Here is a 21,535-nt window from a genome sequence, read left to right on the forward strand (position 1 = left end):
ACAAAAACACATTTCTTCCGTAAGGATTATATCTTTAATATACCTCATCCTACAGTGTGTGTGTGTGTGTGTGTGTGTGTGTGTGTGTGTGTGTGTGTGTGTGTGTGTGTGTGTGTGCCTACCACAGGTTCCCAACCCAACAGCATCTTGGCTTTGCGGATGTCAGGCCGTCTTCTCTGGGGGTCGTCCTGAGCCTCCGGCAGAAACTGGATCTGACTGCGGCTGACTGTATATGTGGGAAGGAGAGAGAAACAGAGAGAGAGAGAGGAGAAGAGATGAGAGAGAAAAGAGAGAGAGTAAGAGAGTGAGAGAGTAATTGTCAAAAGGAGGGGTTAGACAGGACCCAGTTACTGTCAGTGAGAGACAGATCCAGACACACAAAAGCAAACACAGGTGGATCTGACGGGCCACCTAGCTGTATACTTTGACCCATAACCCACTAGAGACATAAACATCTGTACAGAGATGATACACAGAGACAAGGGAGAGGCTGAGAGGAAGAGAGAGGCAAAGAAGAAGAGACAGAAAGTAGAGAAATGTACACACACATTATCCCTGTGCACCGCCCCACTGTATCTCATAATCAATATAACCATACAGAGATTTTACTTTGATCATTAAAGCCTTATAATAGGTCACTCCAAGCCATATAACCATGTCATGATGATTATATTTTCCCCATGATCAGTCTACGTATATGCACTGTTGGATAATTCTGTTATGCTCAGTCTATACACCATGGTCATTTGTGGGGATGATGTTATGTCATGGTCAGTATTATAGGATATTATACTATTTTACATTTGGTGTAAAATCAGAATCACTGTGTCGTAACGGTACCAATCAAGTTAGTCAGGTATGATCTTGTGTGATTTTAGAGAACATGTGCAGGTCAACAACAAGTGGCCATGTTGACGCAATACCCCATCATCTCACAAAATGACAGAAACCAATACATGCTCCATAGAAGGGAAGGAAAAGAAAGAAGAGTGTGTGTGTGTGTGGGGGGGGGGGGCAGTGAAGAGAGAGATTGAAGAGGAGATGAGGAGGATAGGGAGCTGTCATGAAGGTTGCAGTGGCAACCTTCTATTGGCTTGGCTATCGATCTCTCACTCACCAACCAGGCTCTTGATGAGCTGAGCAAATTCCAATATGGTGTGTTCTTCTGGGTTCCCCTAGGAACAGATTACATAGGCCCACATATCACATCAATACAAACAGAAACATAGGCACACAGTACTACACACAACACACACAAGCACACAGGACACAAGACTAGGAAAACATGCATTATTGAAACACACTGTTATGTCAGCCTGATGTGAAACGTGCACGCACACACACACACACACAAAATATATAATACTATTATAATACTAATACTATGTGTCTATTATATAATGTATATGTGTCTGTGTCTATTATTTAATATATAATACACACAATATAATTTCTTCTGAGAACAATCTAGCTGAGTACTCAGCAACATCCTCCGTGTGAGGAACTTTCAAGCGCATGACAATTTGTTAAATCAGAGGTTGAGCAAGGTGGTTGTGTGTGTGTGTGTGTGTGTGTGTGTGTGTGTGTGTGTGTGTGTGTGTGTGTGTTCCAATAATACATAATCAGCCTGCCTACTCAAACTACCAGCCACTCAAACTCCCATTACCAGATACTGTAGGGAACTGTAGGGAGCCTGTGTTCAAGAGCTAGCTTATATGGAACACTCCTTGGATGATGCATCTAGTTATGGTTTCAATGTTGTCTTAAAAATAAAAATAAAAACGTCATACTCATGTGTTTTTTTTCACTAATCAGACCTCATGATGTATTGGTTCCTTTTGACAATACAACATATAGAATTATAACAGAAACTTACCAGGTTGACAGGACTGCTGATGTTACTGTTCATCAAAGACACGAGGCCATTCACCAGGTCACTAGAGAGAGAGAGAGAGAGAGAGAGAGAGAGAGAGAGAGAGAGAGAGAGAGAGAGAGAGATGTGGACAGATAGAGAGAGAGAGAAAGAGAGATATGGATAGATAGATAGATAGATAGATAGAGAGAGAGAGAGAGAGAGAGAGAGAGAGAGAGATGTGGACAGATAGAGAGAGAGAAAGAGAGATATGGATGGATAGATAGATAGATAGATAGATAGAGAGAGAGAGAGAGAGAGAGAGAGAGATGTGGACAGATAGAGAGAGAGAAAGAGAGATATGGATGGATAGATAGATAGATAGATAGAGAGAGAGAGAGAGAGAGAGATGTGGACAGATAGAGAGAGAGAAAGAGAGATATGGATGGATAGATAGATAGATAGATAGATAGAGAGAGAGAGAGAGAGAGAGAGATTAATTTCCTCCCTCCTCTCCATATCACCCCTGTGTTAATCAGTGTTGATCTGAACGCTCATATTGATCCAAAACAGACATTACCTTTCACCATTCACCTTTAATGGTGACCCTAACCCTAACCCTGGGACGACGCCAATGGTGGTACAGTGTGAGATTTAGCAGTCAAAGCAGAGAGACACCCAGTGTCTCTTTGCTTTGTCTGCTAAATGAGGTGGATATTGGAGAAAATGGGGGAGTAAGAATATGGCATGCGTCTGTGTGTGTGTGTGGCAAAAACACCCGTACCACTTTGCTACAGCCCACACAAGCACAAAAAAAGCACTTAGCGTACTCAGTGTTTCGTCCCTGACACTCCCTTTCTAAGCCCCGTCTCTTTTGGGTTCATAAATGAATAGACGACAAAGTACGAGTCATCACGTGTAAAAGCAAGATGGCAGTAGCACCAGAGTTCACCAATTCTATTTCTGTGGATGGCTTCACATAAAGCTTACAATACCGCAACGAAATTGCATGTACTGGCCCTCACAGTACAGCACATGCCCCCATCCACTTCTACTTGCCCTCCACACAGCCACAATAGGTCAGGTCTTGACTGTACATTCTGTACTGCGCTGGGGGTCACACAGCCAACCTCGCCTCTCTTCCTCTATAGTGATGTCGTGAGTGATGGTGATTCATAATCTCCGCCCTCACAGGGTGACAATAACGGTCCTGCTAGGACAATATCACTAATATGATAGACACAGTACTTGATATTATATTACTCCCAGCAACGGGGGAGGGGGGGGGGGGGGGTAACACACATCTTGGGCTAATTAAGCCTCGCATGTTCATGGTGATGGGTAATTGATCATGTAATTGATCACATGACTGGGAGAGAGAGATACAGCAAAGAGATACAGCAGGGAGATACAGCAGAGATACAATAGAGAGATACAATAGAGAGATACAACAAAGAGATACAGCAGAGATATATGGCAGAGATACAACAAAGAGATACAGCAGAGAAACAATAGAGAGATACAACAAAGAGATACAGCAGAGATATATGGCAGAGATACAACAAAGAGATACAGCAGAGAAATTCAACTGGGAGATACAGCAGAGAGATATGGCAGAGAGATACAGTAGAGATTCAACAGAGAGATACAGCAGAGAGATACAACAGAGAGATACAGCAGAGAGATTCAACAGAGAGATACAACAGAGAGATACAGTAGAGATTCAACAGAGAGATACAGTAGAGATTCAACAGTGGGATACAGCAGAGAGATTCAACAGGGAGATACAGTAGAGATTCAACAGTGGGATACAGCAGAGAGATTCAACAGGGAGATACAGTAGAGATTCAACAGAGAGATACAGTAGAGAGACACAGCAGTGACACTGACCTCCTGGTTGTGGTGGAGTGGATCAGTGCCCTGCACTCTCACACAGAGAGAGGACTAACACACTAATCATAAAACCAACAAACAGGCAGAAGCCTCTTCACCCGAGAGCCGTACAACAGGTACAACAACTCTCCACAGGAGCCAACAACACAGCAGCTAATCCTGGGTATGATGTCCTGAGGAGAGCTGTTACAGTCCTCTCTCCCTCTCCCCCAGGCCCCGCTGCCCTGCCTGGGCTCCACAAGGCTAATCTGGCTCCACTGGGAACCTGGGGCTTCTCCTTGATGCTTAACTAAGCTGCTCTTTCCTCTGCTCTCACGGACCAGAGAGCCTGGCGTAGCAGGAGCTCTGAGGCCTGGGGTCTCGGTGGTGCAACAACACAGCGGACGAGCATCAGTAACGCCATCACGAGTCACAGGAGGAACCGAGTGGGGATGTTAGATGCTCTCTCCCTCTCCCTACCAGCCACACACACACACACACACACACACACACACACACACACACACGAAACATTCAAACATCAATGTGGACATTGATTGCGATCTGTGAGACGTTAGTTATTGAGAATGTTGAATACAAATATCTCCCAGCAGGGGACAACTTTGAAGTATACGCTCACTGATGTGGACATATTTGCGACCCCTGAGGAGTTTTCAGTTGTTGAGAATGTTGAATACAAATATCTCCCAGCAAAGGACAACGTTCAAGTACACGATTTGTGAAAACAGACATAAAACTTTCAAATCAACCGTTCCAACTGCTAAGTGGCCTGTCAGAGACCTGGCACACAGAGGAAAGAAATACCAAAGGACCATCATGTTGCTTTTTGTGTGTGTGTGTGTGTGTGTGTGTGTGTGTGTGTGTGTGTGTGTGTGTGTGTGTGTGTGTCTGGTGTGAGAGAATGTGTGTCCATAAGTATCTGGAGGCGTGTGCCCATACAAATCAGTCCATGTCTGTCTGTCCGTCTGTGTGTCAGTGCGTGTGCGTGAGGCCAGGGATAGTTATCACAGCCGTGCACACACAGCTTGCCATTTCTATTCACGAAAAAACACACAGTGGCTCTATACAACAAAGAGGGCTTTGCGAGGAATTAGGATGGATGGAAAACACACTGTGTCGACAGGGCACCAAAACAACAGCCAAACCACACCAGAGACAGTTTTCAACAGCTAAATAACTGCCGTCTGGAAATAATGTGAGGAGACATACTGACAATAATAATGAAGGGCCACAAACCTGTCTTACTGCAGAGCCCCACATAGTAGTCCAGACATTGTTTGTTCTTGAGTGGTGAACCCGTCAAAAGGCCAATCCGCTCCCCCTCCAGGTCTCCAAAGCAAAATCCCACTTGTGTCTGTTTTATCCTACCTTCTCGTTGTGTGTCTGTCTGCTACGGTTTCTACTGTGCTTTTATCACAACGTGAATACAATTCTGTCGTCGAACACGTGATTTAAAAAAAAGAAAAGAAAAATCCTCTCATATGCCTAGACATCTAAAAGTGTTGCTACAAATGCACCGTGACTTGCTGTCGATTCCTAAAGTGGTTGGCCCACAGGTGTGCACTACATGGGGAATAGGGAAGTGGTGTGAAAGCGTGTGGGGCTCAAACACTGCTGGGTTATTGGTAGAGACAGGTCCCTATGGCTAGCAGCGTGGAGAGCACGCCACAGCCTTTCCCTTAATGCCACCGAGAAGTGCAACACCCTGCTGTCACGCTCCAACCGACAGCCAGGCCCCCCGACTAGTCACCCAGGCACAGCGGCCTCCTTTTCATCATCATCCATCTACAGCATCGGAATCCATCGCTCCATTTTCTCTTTATTTAGCCTTTATTTCCTTTTATTTAACCAGGACGCCTCTTGGGTGTCTGAACCTCGATGATGAGAGAGATTTGGGAAGCAAAAAGGGCAAGTCTTCTCTGTCAGTTGCTGTCATCATCTGCCCTTATCTGCTGTGGTTCACTATTCCATAGGGACTCTATAGGAGAGGAAGTATAGCTCACAGGCTTCTTTTCATGTCATACAAAACTACTATGTATAAAACTCTTAACTCATTCCTGTGTACCGTTCAAAAGGCCTGAGGATTCGCTAACATGAGACAATTTTTCCTTTTGTTTTTCCACAGCAGGTCTGAACAACTTTAATCAAAAGAAAAAATGGTATAAGAAAGAGAGCTTTCAATGAGGACTATTAATTATATAATTAATAAAAACAATACAGAATCATTCACCACCTACTCCAGCACCACCATTGTGCTAAGAGTGTCCTTGGGCCAAATGGATTGAGCTGACTCAGACTTTCTCTCTTTTCAGCTCTTACAAATTCAATTAAATCAAAACGCCTGTAGCATTCCCTCTTATCTATCGTGTAGTTTCATTGATTAGACGCACAGATAATACTTGATTTGATCCAGCCATTCGATGTAAAGACCTTCTGTAAATGACAAATGGTAGAATGGTTTCAGTTTTCAGCTTTCAAAAACTCCAGGACTGAAATATGGCTGCCAGTTAGATAGAGAGAGACAGAGAGAAAGACAGAGAGAGAGAGAGAGAGAGAGAGAGAGAGAGAGAGAGAGAGAGAAAGACAGAGAGAGAGAGAGAGAGAGAGAGAGAGAGAGAGAGAGAGAGAGAGAGAGAAAGACAGAGAGAGACAGAGAGAGAGAGAGAGAGAGAGAGAGAGAGAGACAGAGAGAGAGAGAGAGAGAGAGAGAGAGAGAGAGAGAGAGAGAGAGAGAGACAGAGAGAGAGAGAGAGAGAGAGAGAGAGAGAGAGAGAGAGAGAGAGAGTGCTATAAAAAGAAATAAAAGAAGACAGAGAGCAGTCCCACTTGACACCATGGTATAAAAGGTGCCATTCCCTCCATGGGAGCCAATCATTCCACTGAGAGGGACAGAGAAGAAGTTTGTTGAACTGCCGGCATCCAACCATTTCTCTTAAATCACTGCTGTCAGGTGCTAAACCATCTGACTCATGGCTTCCCTCTGGGCCCCCTGGGGTCTCTCTCTCGCCCGCTCGCCCGCCCGCCCGCCCGCCGGTGCAGGTGAAAAGCATTATGAGAGTATGCCAATGGACCTGCTCTGGAGGCTGACCTCCAAAACAGCACACAGAGATGGCCACGATGTGTCATAAACCTGGGAGAGGCTCCAGAATATCGACACAGCCACAAGGGAACGATTTGAATACAGACAGCTTCCGAGGACAACAAAACATGTTATATAAGGTCTGTGGGCGAAAGAAGGTATGAGCCAAGGTCACATGGAGCATTAGTGACATCGGTGGGTTACGTGGGCAAAGTCACTCTTGAACATGGAAGAAAACAAAGTTTGAAGATTATTTTGACATGACAAAGTCCTGCGTCTCGATTGGTTTAGACTCAATCCAACGGGTTCAGAGAATAGGATAATCATTAGGCAAGTCTAGCCAAGTCATCTAAAGTCCTTTAATAGCCCAGAGGTTACGTGAAGGTCTTGGATTCACGCTGTTTATACAACGGTAATTAAAGCGAGTCAGAGATCCAGGTGAATGTTTACCCTGTGGAGATAGGGGAACTTCAGAAACCCATCCGTCTCTGATCTCTCCCTCTAAAGTGCACAGTGTGTGTTCCTGACACATCATCAGACTGAACAGCTGATGAAAGAAGGCCTGATTAAATGATTTTCTAAAGATCCTTCCGGGTACCACACACACACATACACACACACACACACACACACACGCAGATACTGCTTTGAAGATTTATTTTTCCATTAACAAAGGGTTAAGGCACGTGTGTGTGTTTGTTGAGAAAGCGGTATTTAAGCCCAGCACCTTTGACCAGAATATATATTATTTTTTTCCTCAAAACACTTGTGGTCTGAGCCCACATGACCAGCCTGTCCAGTGCCGTCAGATTCAGTCAAGTGTTAATAAGCTGATACATCCACACCGCCCAGGAAGCAGTCTGTGAGCAAGCCGACAACCAGTCCCTTTCAAAAAATCAACACAGAGAATTCTGCCTTTGAAGTACCTAGAGATCAATTAGCGGAAAGAGTTTGTTAATCCCATCAAAAGACAGAGGAAGATTCCTTCCACAGTTATACGACGCAGTCTCAGTGGAACGAGCACACTGAAGGTCTACTACTCCTGAGGAAAATAACACAACCTCCATAGCCACACACACACACACACACACACACACACACACTTCAAAATATTATTTCACCCAGCAGGGTGGAATAGAGAATTAACACTTCAAAACTGACCGTAACATTCACAAAGCCCACATGCAGAGACGCCAACAGACACCAGCAGTGACAATAAATGGAGAGCAGGTACGTGAGTTGCATACTGTAAGCCCCTGTGTACATTGTGTGTGTGTGTGTGTGTGTGTGTGTGTGTGTGTGTAGCGCATGCATGTACAGTAAGCCTTACCTCACATACTGAAAGGCCCTCGTCTGTGATCCAGAACCATATACCTAAAACAAGAACATTCCATAAGAAACAATGTTACTCCCTATTATCATACATGCAATCATAACAACAATAGAAATAACAATAGACACTAAATGATAAAGACCAGAGGGGCCTGTCTGTCCATCCATCCATCCATCAAGCTACAAGAAGCAGCAGTGAGAAAGAATGTATATTGAGGGATCTCTCCCTGCCCCCCTGGTTGAGGGATCTCTCCCTGCCCCCCTGGTTGAGGGATCTCTCCCTGCCCCCCTGGTTGAGGGATCTCTCCCGGCCCCCCTGGTTGAGGGATCTCTCCCTGCCCCCCTGGTTGAGGGATCTCTCCCTGCCCCCCTGGTTGAGGGATCTCTCCCGGCCCCCCTGGTTGAGGGATCTCTCCCTGCCCCCCTGGTTGAGGGATCTCTCCCTGCCCCCCTGGTTGAGGGATCTCTCCCGGCCCCCCTGGTTGAGGGATCTCTCCCGGCCCCCCTGGTTGAGGGATCTCTCCCGGCCCCCCTGGTTGAGGGATCTCTCCCTGCCCCCCTGGTTGAGGGATCTCTCCCGGCCCCCCTGGTTGTGAGTGTGGACGTACAGTGAGAGGCTCCGACTGGAGGGCCTGCAGGATGAAATTGCTGACCACGCGTCCGTCATTCATGTGCATCCTGGAGCCAAACGTGTTGAAGATGCGCGCCACCCGCACTTCCACCCCCTCCTGTGGAGACAGGAAACAGGAAGTGAAGAGGATCATTACTTTCGACACGACTTTGAACGTACTAAAATAACCTTGAGAACGAAGTTGTGTTATAGTCAGGCTATAGTCAATAGTTTGCAGAAAGTGATTCACTTTTGCAGAAGTCAATGCTGCAAATCGATATGTTTTGAAAATTGAAATCACACACGTCATCCCTTTCTGAACCTGTCTGAAGGACATCAAAGTCTATTTCATAATTTGCGCCAATTGATTAAAAAAACAAAACAAGAAACTATGTTTATTTAATGATCACCTTCAGAAAGTTTTTGAAAGCTGAAAACTGAAACCATTCTACCATTTGTCATTTACAGAAGGTCTTTACAAAATATATCTTCACAAGATCTCTCCATCCATTTCCCTATTGGATGCAAACGGGATTATTCTCATTTCTAAGCAAAATATACAAACCAGGCAAGCCAAGAGGACATTATTTGCCAGGGATAAAATGTGATAAGCAACATTTACACTGCATCAAACTGGAGGGGATTGGCTGAGCTTTGGCACACACACACAAACAGCTCATGGTTAAATACCAGGTGATCAAACAGACACAACTCAGATCTCTTCCCCTCCTTTCTCTCTCCAAACAGCATCGTTTTCAAATTGTAGCTTTACAGTGCCTACCGTATATTTTCCTACGATTCCTGAACATATAAAAACTGAAGTGTCCAGGCGGATACGGTCTCTTAGGTAAAGCCTTCAGTCATGTGACTGACAATGATCAGGAAACATCAGCCATGATGACACTAGCCATGATGACACTGGCCACTTACAGAGTAAATGTTGATTTGATGGATTGTGTTTCTTCAAATTCCAGGAGAGACAGGGGAACGTGAACACCAGGAAATCAATTCACCGTGGAGTGATCTGTAGGTGTGAACGCCAATCCTCTACGTCCACAGCCTGTCATTTCAGATTCATTCTCCGAAACACAATAATATATGCCATTTAGCTGACGCTTTTATGGGGTGGTGGTGGTGGGGGTGGTGGTGGTGGTGGGTGAGAATAATAATTTTTCACTCCGCTCAACCAAAGCTTGAATATAAACATGAAAGACGTCCTGAATAGCATACCTCTAACATGGTAGATGTGGAGCAACAGGTCGTCTATGTGGTAAACAAGGACACCAACGTCAGGAGAGCATATGTAAGTGGAGTTGTTGGAAAAGGATAATGCACCAAGAGTCACATTACAATGGTGGAGATTTGAGAGGGATGGAGCATGTTTTGAATAATTAGTGTGTGTGTGTGTGTGTGTGTGTGTGTGTGTGTGTGTGTGTGTGTGTTGAATAAGTATCTGTGTGTGTGTGTGTGTGTGTATACACATACTGTACATACATACATACAGTACATACATATATACATACATAAATATACTGTATACATCCATTAAAGCTGTGTGTCAATGTGTTTAAGTCAGGGAGGAAGAGACAAATACTGTCGTCTAGAGAGAGTGAGTGGACTAAGTGTAAGCAGGTTTGCGTTGTTGGATGAGAGAGATAGAGAGAGAGACTTAATTATTTCTCTCCAAAAACTGGATAGAGGATAATGTGGTCCTGCTCTGCACCGTGGGTGCTTTCTAATCCCCCCCCACCACCCAACCCCACACACACACACACACACACAAAGAGTGAAAGAAGAGCGAAATAAAGAAGCCAAGAAAATAATGAAAGAGAGAAAGATTAAGGAGGACCACTGGGGAGGTGGGTGGCTGATGGTACAGAGAGATCCAAAACGCAATGCAGTTCCCCTCCTTATCTCCTTTCTCTGATAGTGTTTTTCACAACAAACAGTCCAAAGTGTATATATGTGTGTGTGTGTGTGTGTGTGTGTGTGTGTGTGTGTGTGTATGTGTGTGTTCTTTGGAGGCCTCTCAAAGCTGATGGTAATTCTACTCTGGCCTTGGGAGAACCACGTCATCTTGGTAACAACAAAAGTAAACACAGTCTTTACAGCACACTCACGTGCTGAAGGGCCAATGGGAATGTGTTGTGTCGGTCCAAACAAAGAGCTTTCTGAAGTCAGGTTGAGCACTGGCCTTCACGTACCATTTGTACGCGTTGTTTGTGTACTGTACATGGATACGTACATATCTGCCTCTATTAGAGAACGTACAGTAAGCATATATGTAATGACGTTTTCACATTTTCAATGTGGCCACAATGAGGGGAGCAATGCGCAAAACCTCATGTTTCACCTCTAAATTGCGGGAACATTGGGGGAGCAATAACTGAGCCCTGAAAGAACACTGACGGGAGAATAGCAGCATGGGGACTAATCACCTTCCTCAGCCAGAGGTGAAGATGGGGATTGGGAATTAGCTGCATTTGATTGGATTTGTGTGGGTTGTTATTAGTTAATCCATGCGTTTGTCTGCTTGATTGCCTCTATTGGCGGCCTGGCTTTTGTGTGTTGATCCTGCAGTAAATTAAATGAATAAGTTAATGTTGAATAGAGAATTAGTGTACAAGTTAATGTAATTGGAACAAGATTTGGTCGTGCGGAGCGAAAAGTTAGTATTCTCACCCACCGCCATTATCCCCAGCAATGTTATCTATGGAGGAGGCATGCCTTGGGGAATGTGTGGAAATGAGTGGAGAGGAGAGGAGAGGAGAGGAGAGGAGAGGAGGAGAGAGCCCCAGCTGGGTGGATGTGAGACAGGCAGACAGGCCAGAGGGGGGTCTGGGTGGGCGCATGTTTGACACCCTATAATTTAATTCCGCTTAAGGCAGACCTGCGGTTCTGTGTCTCTCTGTGTGTGTGTGTGTGTGTGTGTGTGTGTGTGTGTGTGTGGTCTATAGACAGACACAGCAGGGTCTTGGTGGTGGTGTTGGTGGGGGTGGTGGTGGAGATGGTGGTGTTGGTGGAGATGGTGGTGGTTCTGGTGCTGGTGGTATTGGTAGTGGTGGGGGTGGTGGTGGAGATGGTGGTATTGGTAGTGGTGGGGGTGGTGGTGTTGGTGGTATTGGTAGTGCTGGGGGTGGGGGTGGTGGTGGTATTGGTAGTGCTGGGGGTGGGGGTGGTGGTGTTGGTGGTGTTGGTGGTGGGGGGGGGGGGTGCTGGTGGTGCTGGTGCTGGTGGTAGTATTGGTAGTGGTGGGAGAGAATGACATCGCTCTGCTCGACCAAAGCTCGTTCCAATTACAGTACATTAAATATTCATAATAATTGACTATTATATCTACTGCAGGATCAACAGCAACATGTGGCCAAAGCTACAGTATGTCTGTCCTGGCCAGAATACAGCCGACGGGGAAGAGTTAACATATAAAGACACCCCCCACCACCCTATACCCATCTTGTTATAAATGTCATTGAATTTCAATTAAGGTGGGTGGCTGACAGATGTAATTTGTCATATTCAAATCCTCCTGCCTGTTTCACTAACAGCTGGTCATGGGAGGGGGGCTCTTTCTCAGAAATTTCCCGGGGCCTGGACGAATGACTCATGGGGGGCTGAGGAGGAGGGGAAGGAGGGAAGAGATAAAGAAATATCACCTGCCTACATGAAAGGCAAGAAATAACAATCGAATCAGATCGTCAAAGGTTGGTGTCAGTAATTGGGGGAAGAGAGGGAAGGAAATATTAATCTAAATGTGGTCATATGGCCAGGAGGAGAAAGAGGAAGTGTCTATCCATCAATCAATAGCACAAGAAATCTGAGGCAATAATGTGTCTGTGGTGGTGGGGGGGGGGGGGGGGGGGAGACATCAAAGGGGAGAGAATTTAGACAGACAGAACTTCACTCAAACCAGAGGGACAATATACTGAGGTGTATACTTAGAAGTGAACTTGGATGTGTGGAACTTAAGGAACTTATGGAACTTTGGCTCTTCCCATTTTACTCTCCTCTCCTCCTTTACCATCCTTTTTAACTCCAGTTCTCTCTCTCTCTCTCTCTCAAGAGAGAGAGGAGGAGAGGGAGAAGTAGAAAGAAGAGGAACAAGAATAAATGGGGGTAAGAGGACAAAAGTGAGAACGAGAGAGAAAGAGAGAGAGAGAGAGAAAGAGAAAGAGAGGGAGAGAGAGAGAGAGAGAGAGAGAGAGAGAGAGAGAGAGTTCTGTGCTGCTGAGTCTGTATTGATCTCTCCAAACATACCCAGTTGAGGCACATCCGTCTCACTAAGTGAATAAAGTTAGGATGAAGTCATGTAAGAACTTACCTTTGTCTCAACAAAACCACCGTTCAATATGTCAACACAACGATTCCCCATTATAGCAGTATTCAGAAGGCTAATAATGATCATACTGTGCATGCTAACATGGCTAACTAAAGATAAGAGACTAATCTAATTGTGGTCTCTTTGTTCATAAGAGAACACTCTCCATGCACGGACCATAGGGAACCGTTTAGAGAAAAGTACCTCAATCAGGAACACGTCTCACGTCTCAGTTGAACCATTTATTGAACATAAAATGGCTATAAAATCAGGCTTGGCGTATTTGGACGGCTCCACTCTCCTCTCCACAAGATCCCCACAACATTTCACTTTGTCTATTACAACTGTAGGCGATAAGTGACAAATCAAATTGGATTTGATTCGTCACCACCAACAGCATTGAGCCACACGACTGTCGCAGCTCCACCTGAACTACCCAACCCCACGTGTACACAGTACCATATCAAACAACAGTACCATATCAAACAACTGTACCATATCAAACAACTGTACCATATCAAACAACAGTACCATATCAAACAACTGTTTACTGCCTTCATGTTCTCTTTAGACCAGGCCTGCAGTAAACACCTCAACAAGGGAGTGCCACCCATGGACCATCTACTACAATACACCATAGATAAAACACCACCTACTGCAATACACTACAAACCATCCTCTAAATGTGTTACTGGGTGTGTGTGTGTGTGTGTGTGCTGTTTGTTTCTTGTACCTGTTTCATGTAGGCATAGCACATGGTTTCAGCGACACGTTTGCCCTCGTCGTAACAGGCCCGGGGGCCGATGGGGTTCACGTGTCCCCAGTACTCCTCGTTCTGGGGGTGCACCTCTGGATCTGCGACGCACACACACACACACACACACACACACACACACACACAGTGGGTAGAAAAACAGTTCAAGTAAACAGTGTTAGGAGAGAGATGTGGTAGGACAGGGGGGGTCATTAGGTGGACATGTGTGATGATTGGTTGTGACATCAGCCCTGACCCCTGGGCTGATCAACAGCTTCTCACTGTGTGTATGCAGCTGCCGTCTCTCACCACAGCACATCACGCTGGGGTCTTCATCTCAGCGCACACACACACACACACACACACACGTCTAGGCTCCCCAGAGCAGAGGATGAAGCCAGGCAAAAGAGTAAATGAGTCTAGAGCAGCATACTAGCAGAGAGAGACGTTACGCTCCTTCACCCCATGGAGGCACACAAACACAAAAGGACACCAGAACGCATACTGAAGCTAACTAACAAAGGAAACTAGCAAGAAAGCACAAATACAAACACAGCCTCGTAAAATAATATACAGTAACTCCAGTAATTGGACAGTTACAAGGAAAACAGCACAAAAACAAACACAATATCAACTTCTTTCCTGAAAACTGAGTCGCAAAAGTTACAAAACAAACAAAAAAACACAAGCTATATCTGCATACAGTAGGAAGTATTTCCGTATTTAGAAGTTACAGACTTGGGCTTGAGGGTCAATTTTGAACAAGTGAAAACACCTGCTGAAACGCCTGGCTTAGTCTGGCTTAACCTAGCTTAACCTAGCCTAGCCTAGCCTAGCCTAGCCACGAGCTGCAATGTGATCCAATAATGAGGCAGGCGGAGGGAGGCGGGGGGAGGCGGAGGCAGGCGGAGGGAGGCGGGGGGAGGGGTCAGAGCTCTGTAGGGTATCTGTATGTTCATATCAACTGCTGGGGGAAACAAAGAGAGAGATATTGCAGTGTGGGTGACAACAATCTACTCTATTATCTAGCTCTATTCTAATCTATCGAGTGTATGTGTGTGTGTGTGTGTGTGTGTGTGTGTGTGTGTGTGTGTGTGTGTGAGTGGTCCTAGTTGAGAGTAATATCCATCACCAGAGCTCAGACAATGCATCAATACCAGTAGAGTGAGCACCCAGTGAACTCTGACTGAACCCAAACTCAACAACAACAGTCATTACCTTGACGTGTGTGTGTGTGTGTGTGTGTGTGTGTGTGTGTGTGTGTGTGTGTGTGTGTGTGTGTGTGTGTGTGTGTGTGTCTCCTCTCTTACCTCCATACACCTCAGATGTGGATGCAAGTAGCAGACGGGCACCTACACGCTTGGCCAACCCTGAAGAAACACAAACAAGAGCAATAAGACTGAGTCAAATCCTGGGGGGAGAGACAGACACAATCAATCAAACTCAGAATGGAACCTGTGGGGAGACAGTGTAGAGAGAGATCAGAAGAGAATTATCATACAAGGAGAAGCTGAGAGTTATCAAATGAAACAGTGGGTCTGGGGTAGGAGGGAGAAGAACAGCTAGCCCTAATATGGATCCACACAGCATGAAAAAAAAGGTTCAGAAATGGGGGGAGGGAGGGGGGGCACATTCACCTTTGAACTCAGGAACACTTCAAATCTCAGGCGAAAGGAGAAAACTAGTGTGTAGGCTGCTGTTAGCAGATCGCAGCGCAATTACCCACACCAAACTTTGAATTCAGGATAAATTGGTGTGTGGGTGTACAGATGAGATGTTCTAAGTGATGATGATCTATTAAAGACACATGCACAGACAAGCACGCACACGCACACACACACACACTTCAAACCCCTGTGACATACATGTCTCAACTAGTAGTAATTGCCACTTCTGCTCTGTAATTGGCCAGGGACGACACTTTTAAGGAACATGAAGGAATGAAACTGTGTGAACACAAGAACAGCCACTCACTCAGCGCAATATTGTGTGCAATTACTATGCTTTCTTACAAAGAAATAACACTTCATTGCCGATAAGAGTCTACACACACACAAACACACAGACAAGCTGTCGGCTGTACCCATGTTTTGTCTGTTGTGGTGAGAATGTCACACTGACATCTTGAAAGAGCAAAATATATGTTGGAGCCCAAGATACTTTACCAGATGGATTGGTTGGTTATTTTGTCAATAAAAGGCCAGTGTCATTTGGAGGGAGGGAAGGGGAGGGACGGACAGACGGACTCACTGACCCTCTCTAATAGACAAGATTCCGACTTAGTTTAGCATTGTTGAAATTACATACCAAAATCTCCTGAGAGAAACTTCAAACATAGTTTAGTTGCGAGTTATGCTTGCCATGATTTTTTTTATGGGCATACTATTGAAAATAAAACAAATCAGTCTCTATAATCGATTAGCTCAGGAACAGGAACTATGTCCTCTTTGTAGACTCACACACAGCCTCTCTGGTTTGGTTTCGGTTTCACCAGACAAGCTTGAAGGGCACTTGACCGCAGAGCGATTACTAGCTGTGAACAGAAAGTTGCTGGTATCCTAATGGAATCCAGGAAGTATATGTGGCAACCGATTATTGCAGAACTATGTTGTTTGCAATGATAATAAAATCACGTACAGGTCTGTCTAGTATATAGCTGCTACTAAACTTTCTCTGAGGCGATTTTTCATGCAATTTCAACGATGAAACAAAGTACTGTTGGATTGTAAGCAAATAGGCTGAATCACTCCTTTAATGTGTGGGAACCCCTGCTTGAAGTACCGCACCTCACTTGCTTTGACCAATCCTGTGTTTTCATATCAGTGCAGGTGAGGCACAGGACGAGGAGGAGGAGGAGGAGGAGAGGTCCCTTTGGAGAACTGAGATGAATGCTTGGTGTATTTGGGTGTAGAGGAGACTCACCTAGCATGTTAAGGGTGCCGATGGTGTTGGTCTTCAGGGTTTTGATGGGGTTGTACATGTAGTTGGGAGGAGAGGCGGGAGAGGCCAGGTGGTAGATCTGGTCCACTGAGAGAATGAGGGGAGAGAGAGAGAGAGAGGAGGGGAGAGAGAGAGAGAGAGAGAGAACATGAAAACAGGATGAAGACAGTAGTAGAAGTGTGAAGTTGCTCATACCAACAGTGGCTGTTGAGTTATTTCAACTGAAATTAAAGTTTAAAACAATATCCACATACTGTCTGAAACTGAATTTATCATCTGACGAGTTCCAGTCCATAATCCAGGGTTTTCCTGTCTGTTTCAGCGACAAAAGCTTTATAGCCATGGTTTGCACAAACCGCAACACACTGTTCTCAGAAACATTCACCCTTTATCCTTGGGTATGCATTGGCAAGCTGGAGTGATGGCTGAGGATCTTAACTCTCTCTCTCTCTCACACACACACACACAAAGTACACACGCAAAGTACACACACACACACACACTCTCTCTCTCTTTCTCTCTCTCACACACGCACGCAAAGTACACATGCAAAGTACAAACAGGGAAGGATGGAAAGAGAAAGGGAAAAGGAGAGAGAGAGAGAGATTGACTGGCACAGGGAAAGGTACACTGGCTGTGTTGACGGACCCATTTCATACTTTCACTCAAATGGGGTCTTTGCATCCTTCTCATTCTGTTGATACAGTTTGGAGCAGGGCTTTAGAAAGCCACTTTTCCAATGCCAGCAGCAGGACAGTATTAGGCTACGCATAGCTGCTGCACAGCAGTCCTCTATAACGTTGCTCTGAGACAACTTTGAAGTGTGCTAGGAGACAATACGGAGCGGAGATAACAAGGACATGAAGGACAGAGAGAAATGAAGGAATACTTGATTCCAGTTAAATCGTAATTGGATGTACTGTTTTTGAGAGCAGGCTATAGGGTGGTGATGAAAGCTAAGCATATATGCAGCGCCTGTTGTATTAACAGGAGAAAATCAGCCACACACAGCTCTGAGCTCCACAAGCTACCACTAATTGGACAGAACCTTGGCCCCCTGAATACAGAATCTAGAAACGTCCTCTACATTCCCGAAATTAATTCTTACAGTTGTTCATGTGTGGGATAGAGCCTGGGGGAGTCTTGGAGTGTGCTGGGCTTGTCTTGATGAGAGGAAGGCTGCACAGGGTAGGAGGAGAGGGAGCAGACCTATATACATTCTGGCTGGGTCATGCTAGCAGGGGGCGTCATTAATCTCCACACTGCTTTAAAAGACAGGTAGGGACAGAGGGTCCATGCCTGAGTGGCTTAGTGTCAAGAAGATTGACGACATCCAATACACTGCCTTCATATGTTAACACAAGTGGCTACTGTATAATATTGAATTGCCCATTGGGTTCATCTGTTATATGGGCGTGGCTGCATCTGAGTGTCATTAAATAAAACCACAATGTGAGGTCCGTTGGCCTGACATGACTTTTTTGGCACCAAAACCCATGACTGTAGGCTGCAGTAACACCAGTTATTTGGTGTCCGTAGCAACAACTCTCTCTGAAGGTGCCAGGACCAACAGGGCAGCCTGGGTGTTCTGATCAAACTGAGCAGGGGTCCAAGAGACCACCGTGATTGTCTGCCACCTGAAGCCTAATCAGGGCAGTGGGCGGTAGGAATGTCCCCCCCCCCCCCTCTATGTCCCCTTTCTCTCCATCCCCTCATGTCTCTCTCTCTCTCTCTCTCTCTCTCGGTCTGTCCACTCTCATCCTCTCTATCCCCCTGACCCACTTTTCATCCCTTCTCACCCCCTCCCCTCTTTCTCTGTCCCCTTTCTCTCCATCCCCTCATGTCCCCCCCTCTCTCTCTGTCCATCCACTCTCATCCTCTCTATCCCCCTGAACCCCCCCATTCTATCCTCTTTATTCTGGTAGTGAGGGGGCGACATTCACTTTTGCCACACAAAGAATCACTTGAGGTGCTTCCAAGGTCGCCTACGTCCAGAGAGAGGGTAAAGCATCCCATCACACCCCCCCCCCCCCCCCGCCCCACCCAACTACTCCATGACATTTTAGTAACTTGTCCTTGGCCTTTGGAGGTGAAATGAACACACATTTTTATCCATGATTCCAGAATAAGTGGTCTTTGTTTGAAGTAAGGCAGAGTGTAAGCTTTGGTAACCTTTCAAAGGGCTACCCCTGTCCCTTCATGTCTAAGCAGTAAAACCTCTGTGCCTTCATGTGCCTTCATGTCTAAGCAGTAATGCGCACGCCCACGCACGCACGCTCACACAGCATGACATACACCTTCCATACGGACTAGTGCGCTCCATCAATGCACCTCAAATTCCAGCTTTAGTGCAGGAATAAGCCCCACTTCTGTGTCCCTGGAGTGTTGTTGAGGGATTCAACATGAAGAGAAAAACAAAAGCCAGATAATCCTAGACAAGAGTCTAAAAATTTGATATGATGTAATTATTGTGGCATATTATAATCTATTATGCATTCCCTTGACTTTACAATAATACACACGTATACACCCACACTGGAACCTCTACCCTCAATACAACATTGGAAGCTGGAGCACTGGAAATTGACATCCTTTGAACTCAACAAGTGCTGCGGCTAGCATCCCTGAGGCTAGCACAAGTTCCCAGGAGCCCCTGCCTCCACTCTCCTTACGTCTGAGAACAGCGGCTCGCCCAGACGTCTTACAGAGTTGCCTTACCATGTAGCGGCAGTCAGAAAACCTGCTCTGCTATCAATCAAAATAGACAATCTCCATAGGAGACCCCAAATGGACACCCTTATAGTCTCCATCACTGGCTTTAATGAGTTCAAAACATAACCCCTGATGATGATGATGATGACGATGGTGGATATAGCCTAGAGAAGATCAGTTATCTAATATGTACATTTCAGAGATGGGCCACCTCGCCTATATCTGTATTTCAAAGTGAGGCTCAGTGATTATCCCAGAACCGATGCATAACCTTTGTCCTGAGGATGGAAACAATGTCATCACACCGCTTCTCAACGAAGGCTATCCGGACACATGGGGCTAATACATTCACTGCTCATTCACCGCTGTGCTTCTACATGTATTATACATGTAACATTTCCAAGGTGAGGGGATTTGCTTTTCAAAAGGGGCCGTCATTCAGACGGAATTAGGAGCAAATGTGAAAGACCTAGGATGGTAATTTTCACTCTCGATTCAGAAGAGGATGAAGGACCATTGATTACAAATGCACAAAAGAAAAGTATACATCTGTATGCATCATGGTAAAGATAAAAAATTATTTTTTATTGAATGTATTACTTTTAGTATGTGTCATCTGTTGTGCCTGGGCACTTTATCTGTCTCACCGTGGGAGAGTGAGGAACGTCCTCTCGATTCCTTTGTATGTCTTGACATGTGAAGAATTGACAATAAAGCCACTTTGAAGATGTATTCATGTCAGAATAACCCTGCCTATGTAAGCCCCTTTTATATGAATATATAATATAATAATAATATGCCATTTAGCTGACGCTTTTATCCAACGTGACTTTTCAGTATACATGGTCCCAGCGAGCACGTGTTTTATGTCCTTCACATGTGCGATTGCCTGCAAGTGTGCCTGTGTGTAATTAACTGTGTCTGTGTCTGTGTGTGTGTGTGTGTGAGCATGTAACTGTGCGTGTGCATCAGTGTTCAGGCATGTGTTCACCTACGTGTGTGTGTGTGTGTGTGTGTGTGTGTGTGTGTGTGCACGCACGTGTGTATGGCGCCCACAAGCCTCAACTCACCCTCAATGTAGAGCGGCTCCACCACATCGTGGTTGATGAGCTCAAAGTTCTCGTGTCCGAGCCAGTGTTCTACGTTCCTCTTCCGTCCCGTGAAGAAGTTATCCACCACTGTCACCTCATGGCCATCCATCATCAGCTTATCAGTCAGGTGGGAGCCCACGAAGCCTGCCCCCCCTGTGATCTAGAATAGGGGGGCACACATAACAACATCAAGGGACAGGAAGAGGGGGGGCAGATAGAGAAAGAGAGAGGGGGGAGGGGGGGAGAAAGAAACACATGGGGTGGTAAACAGGGAGAGAAGGGGCTGAGAAATACATTTCAATCAGATATTGCAGCCTCTTACTAAAGCCTGGGGGAGTATGATGGTTGGACATACACATTGACATACACATCGTGTCAAGTGTTTGGGTTGGTATTCAAACAATCAGTAAAGTCGTGCCCTAGTTCAGCTCCAGTGACAAGGGAATGATAGCTGGTCCTCTGTGGGTAGAGCGTGGCGCTAACAACGCTTAGGTTGTGGGTTTGATTCCCGCTGGGACCATATATACTGAAATGCATGCACTCACTGCAATATAAGTCGCTTTGGATAAAAGCGTCAGCTAAATGGCATATAGCTTATGCAAGGCCAGCAAATCCACCCTCATCTGCTTCCTCTACTCCACACACACACACACACACACACACAATTCTCTTCTGGGCCTATTCATCCAACACTTGCAGGTAAAAAAAAAAGAAAAACAACAAAAAACACTTGCAACTAACACATACAAGCATTCCCTCGCCTCAAGAGATCTTTGTAATCATAGAGTTAGTTTAGCACCACTGATTCTCCGCATTCATATACCAATATAGCTAGATGGAGCTGCTTTTCTTCTCAATGCAACTCCGGGGAGGAAAAGAGGAGCGTAGAGCAGAAGGCACAATGAGGAGAGAATAGAAAGAGTGGAAGAAGAAATTGAATTAAAATGTCATTGGATG

The 21,535-nt window shown here is 45.5% G+C and overlaps 1 protein-coding gene across 2 annotated transcripts in view; it reads right to left on the reverse strand.

Moving 5' to 3' along the window:
• Window positions 1–21,535, reverse strand: part of uxs1 (UDP-glucuronate decarboxylase 1) — a 36,358-nt gene that overhangs the window by 1,143 nt on the left and 13,680 nt on the right. For both annotated transcript variants that reach the window (XM_083682299.1, XM_083682300.1), the window contains 9 exons: window positions 20,558–20,738; window positions 16,758–16,862; window positions 15,146–15,205; window positions 13,815–13,936; window positions 8,765–8,884; window positions 8,155–8,198; window positions 1,877–1,937; window positions 1,118–1,175; window positions 123–226 (listed from right to left, as the gene is read on the reverse strand). In XM_083682299.1, coding sequence (XP_083538425.1) covers window positions 123–226; window positions 1,118–1,175; window positions 1,877–1,937; window positions 8,155–8,198; window positions 8,765–8,884; window positions 13,815–13,936; window positions 15,146–15,205; window positions 16,758–16,862; window positions 20,558–20,738 — 855 coding nt within the window. The remainder of the gene's footprint in view (window positions 1–122; window positions 227–1,117; window positions 1,176–1,876; window positions 1,938–8,154; window positions 8,199–8,764; window positions 8,885–13,814; window positions 13,937–15,145; window positions 15,206–16,757; window positions 16,863–20,557; window positions 20,739–21,535) is intronic.

Source organism: Argentina silus, assembly GCF_951799395.1.
Source record: "Argentina silus genome assembly, chromosome: 12".
NCBI lineage: Eukaryota > Metazoa > Chordata > Actinopteri > Argentiniformes > Argentinidae > Argentina > Argentina silus.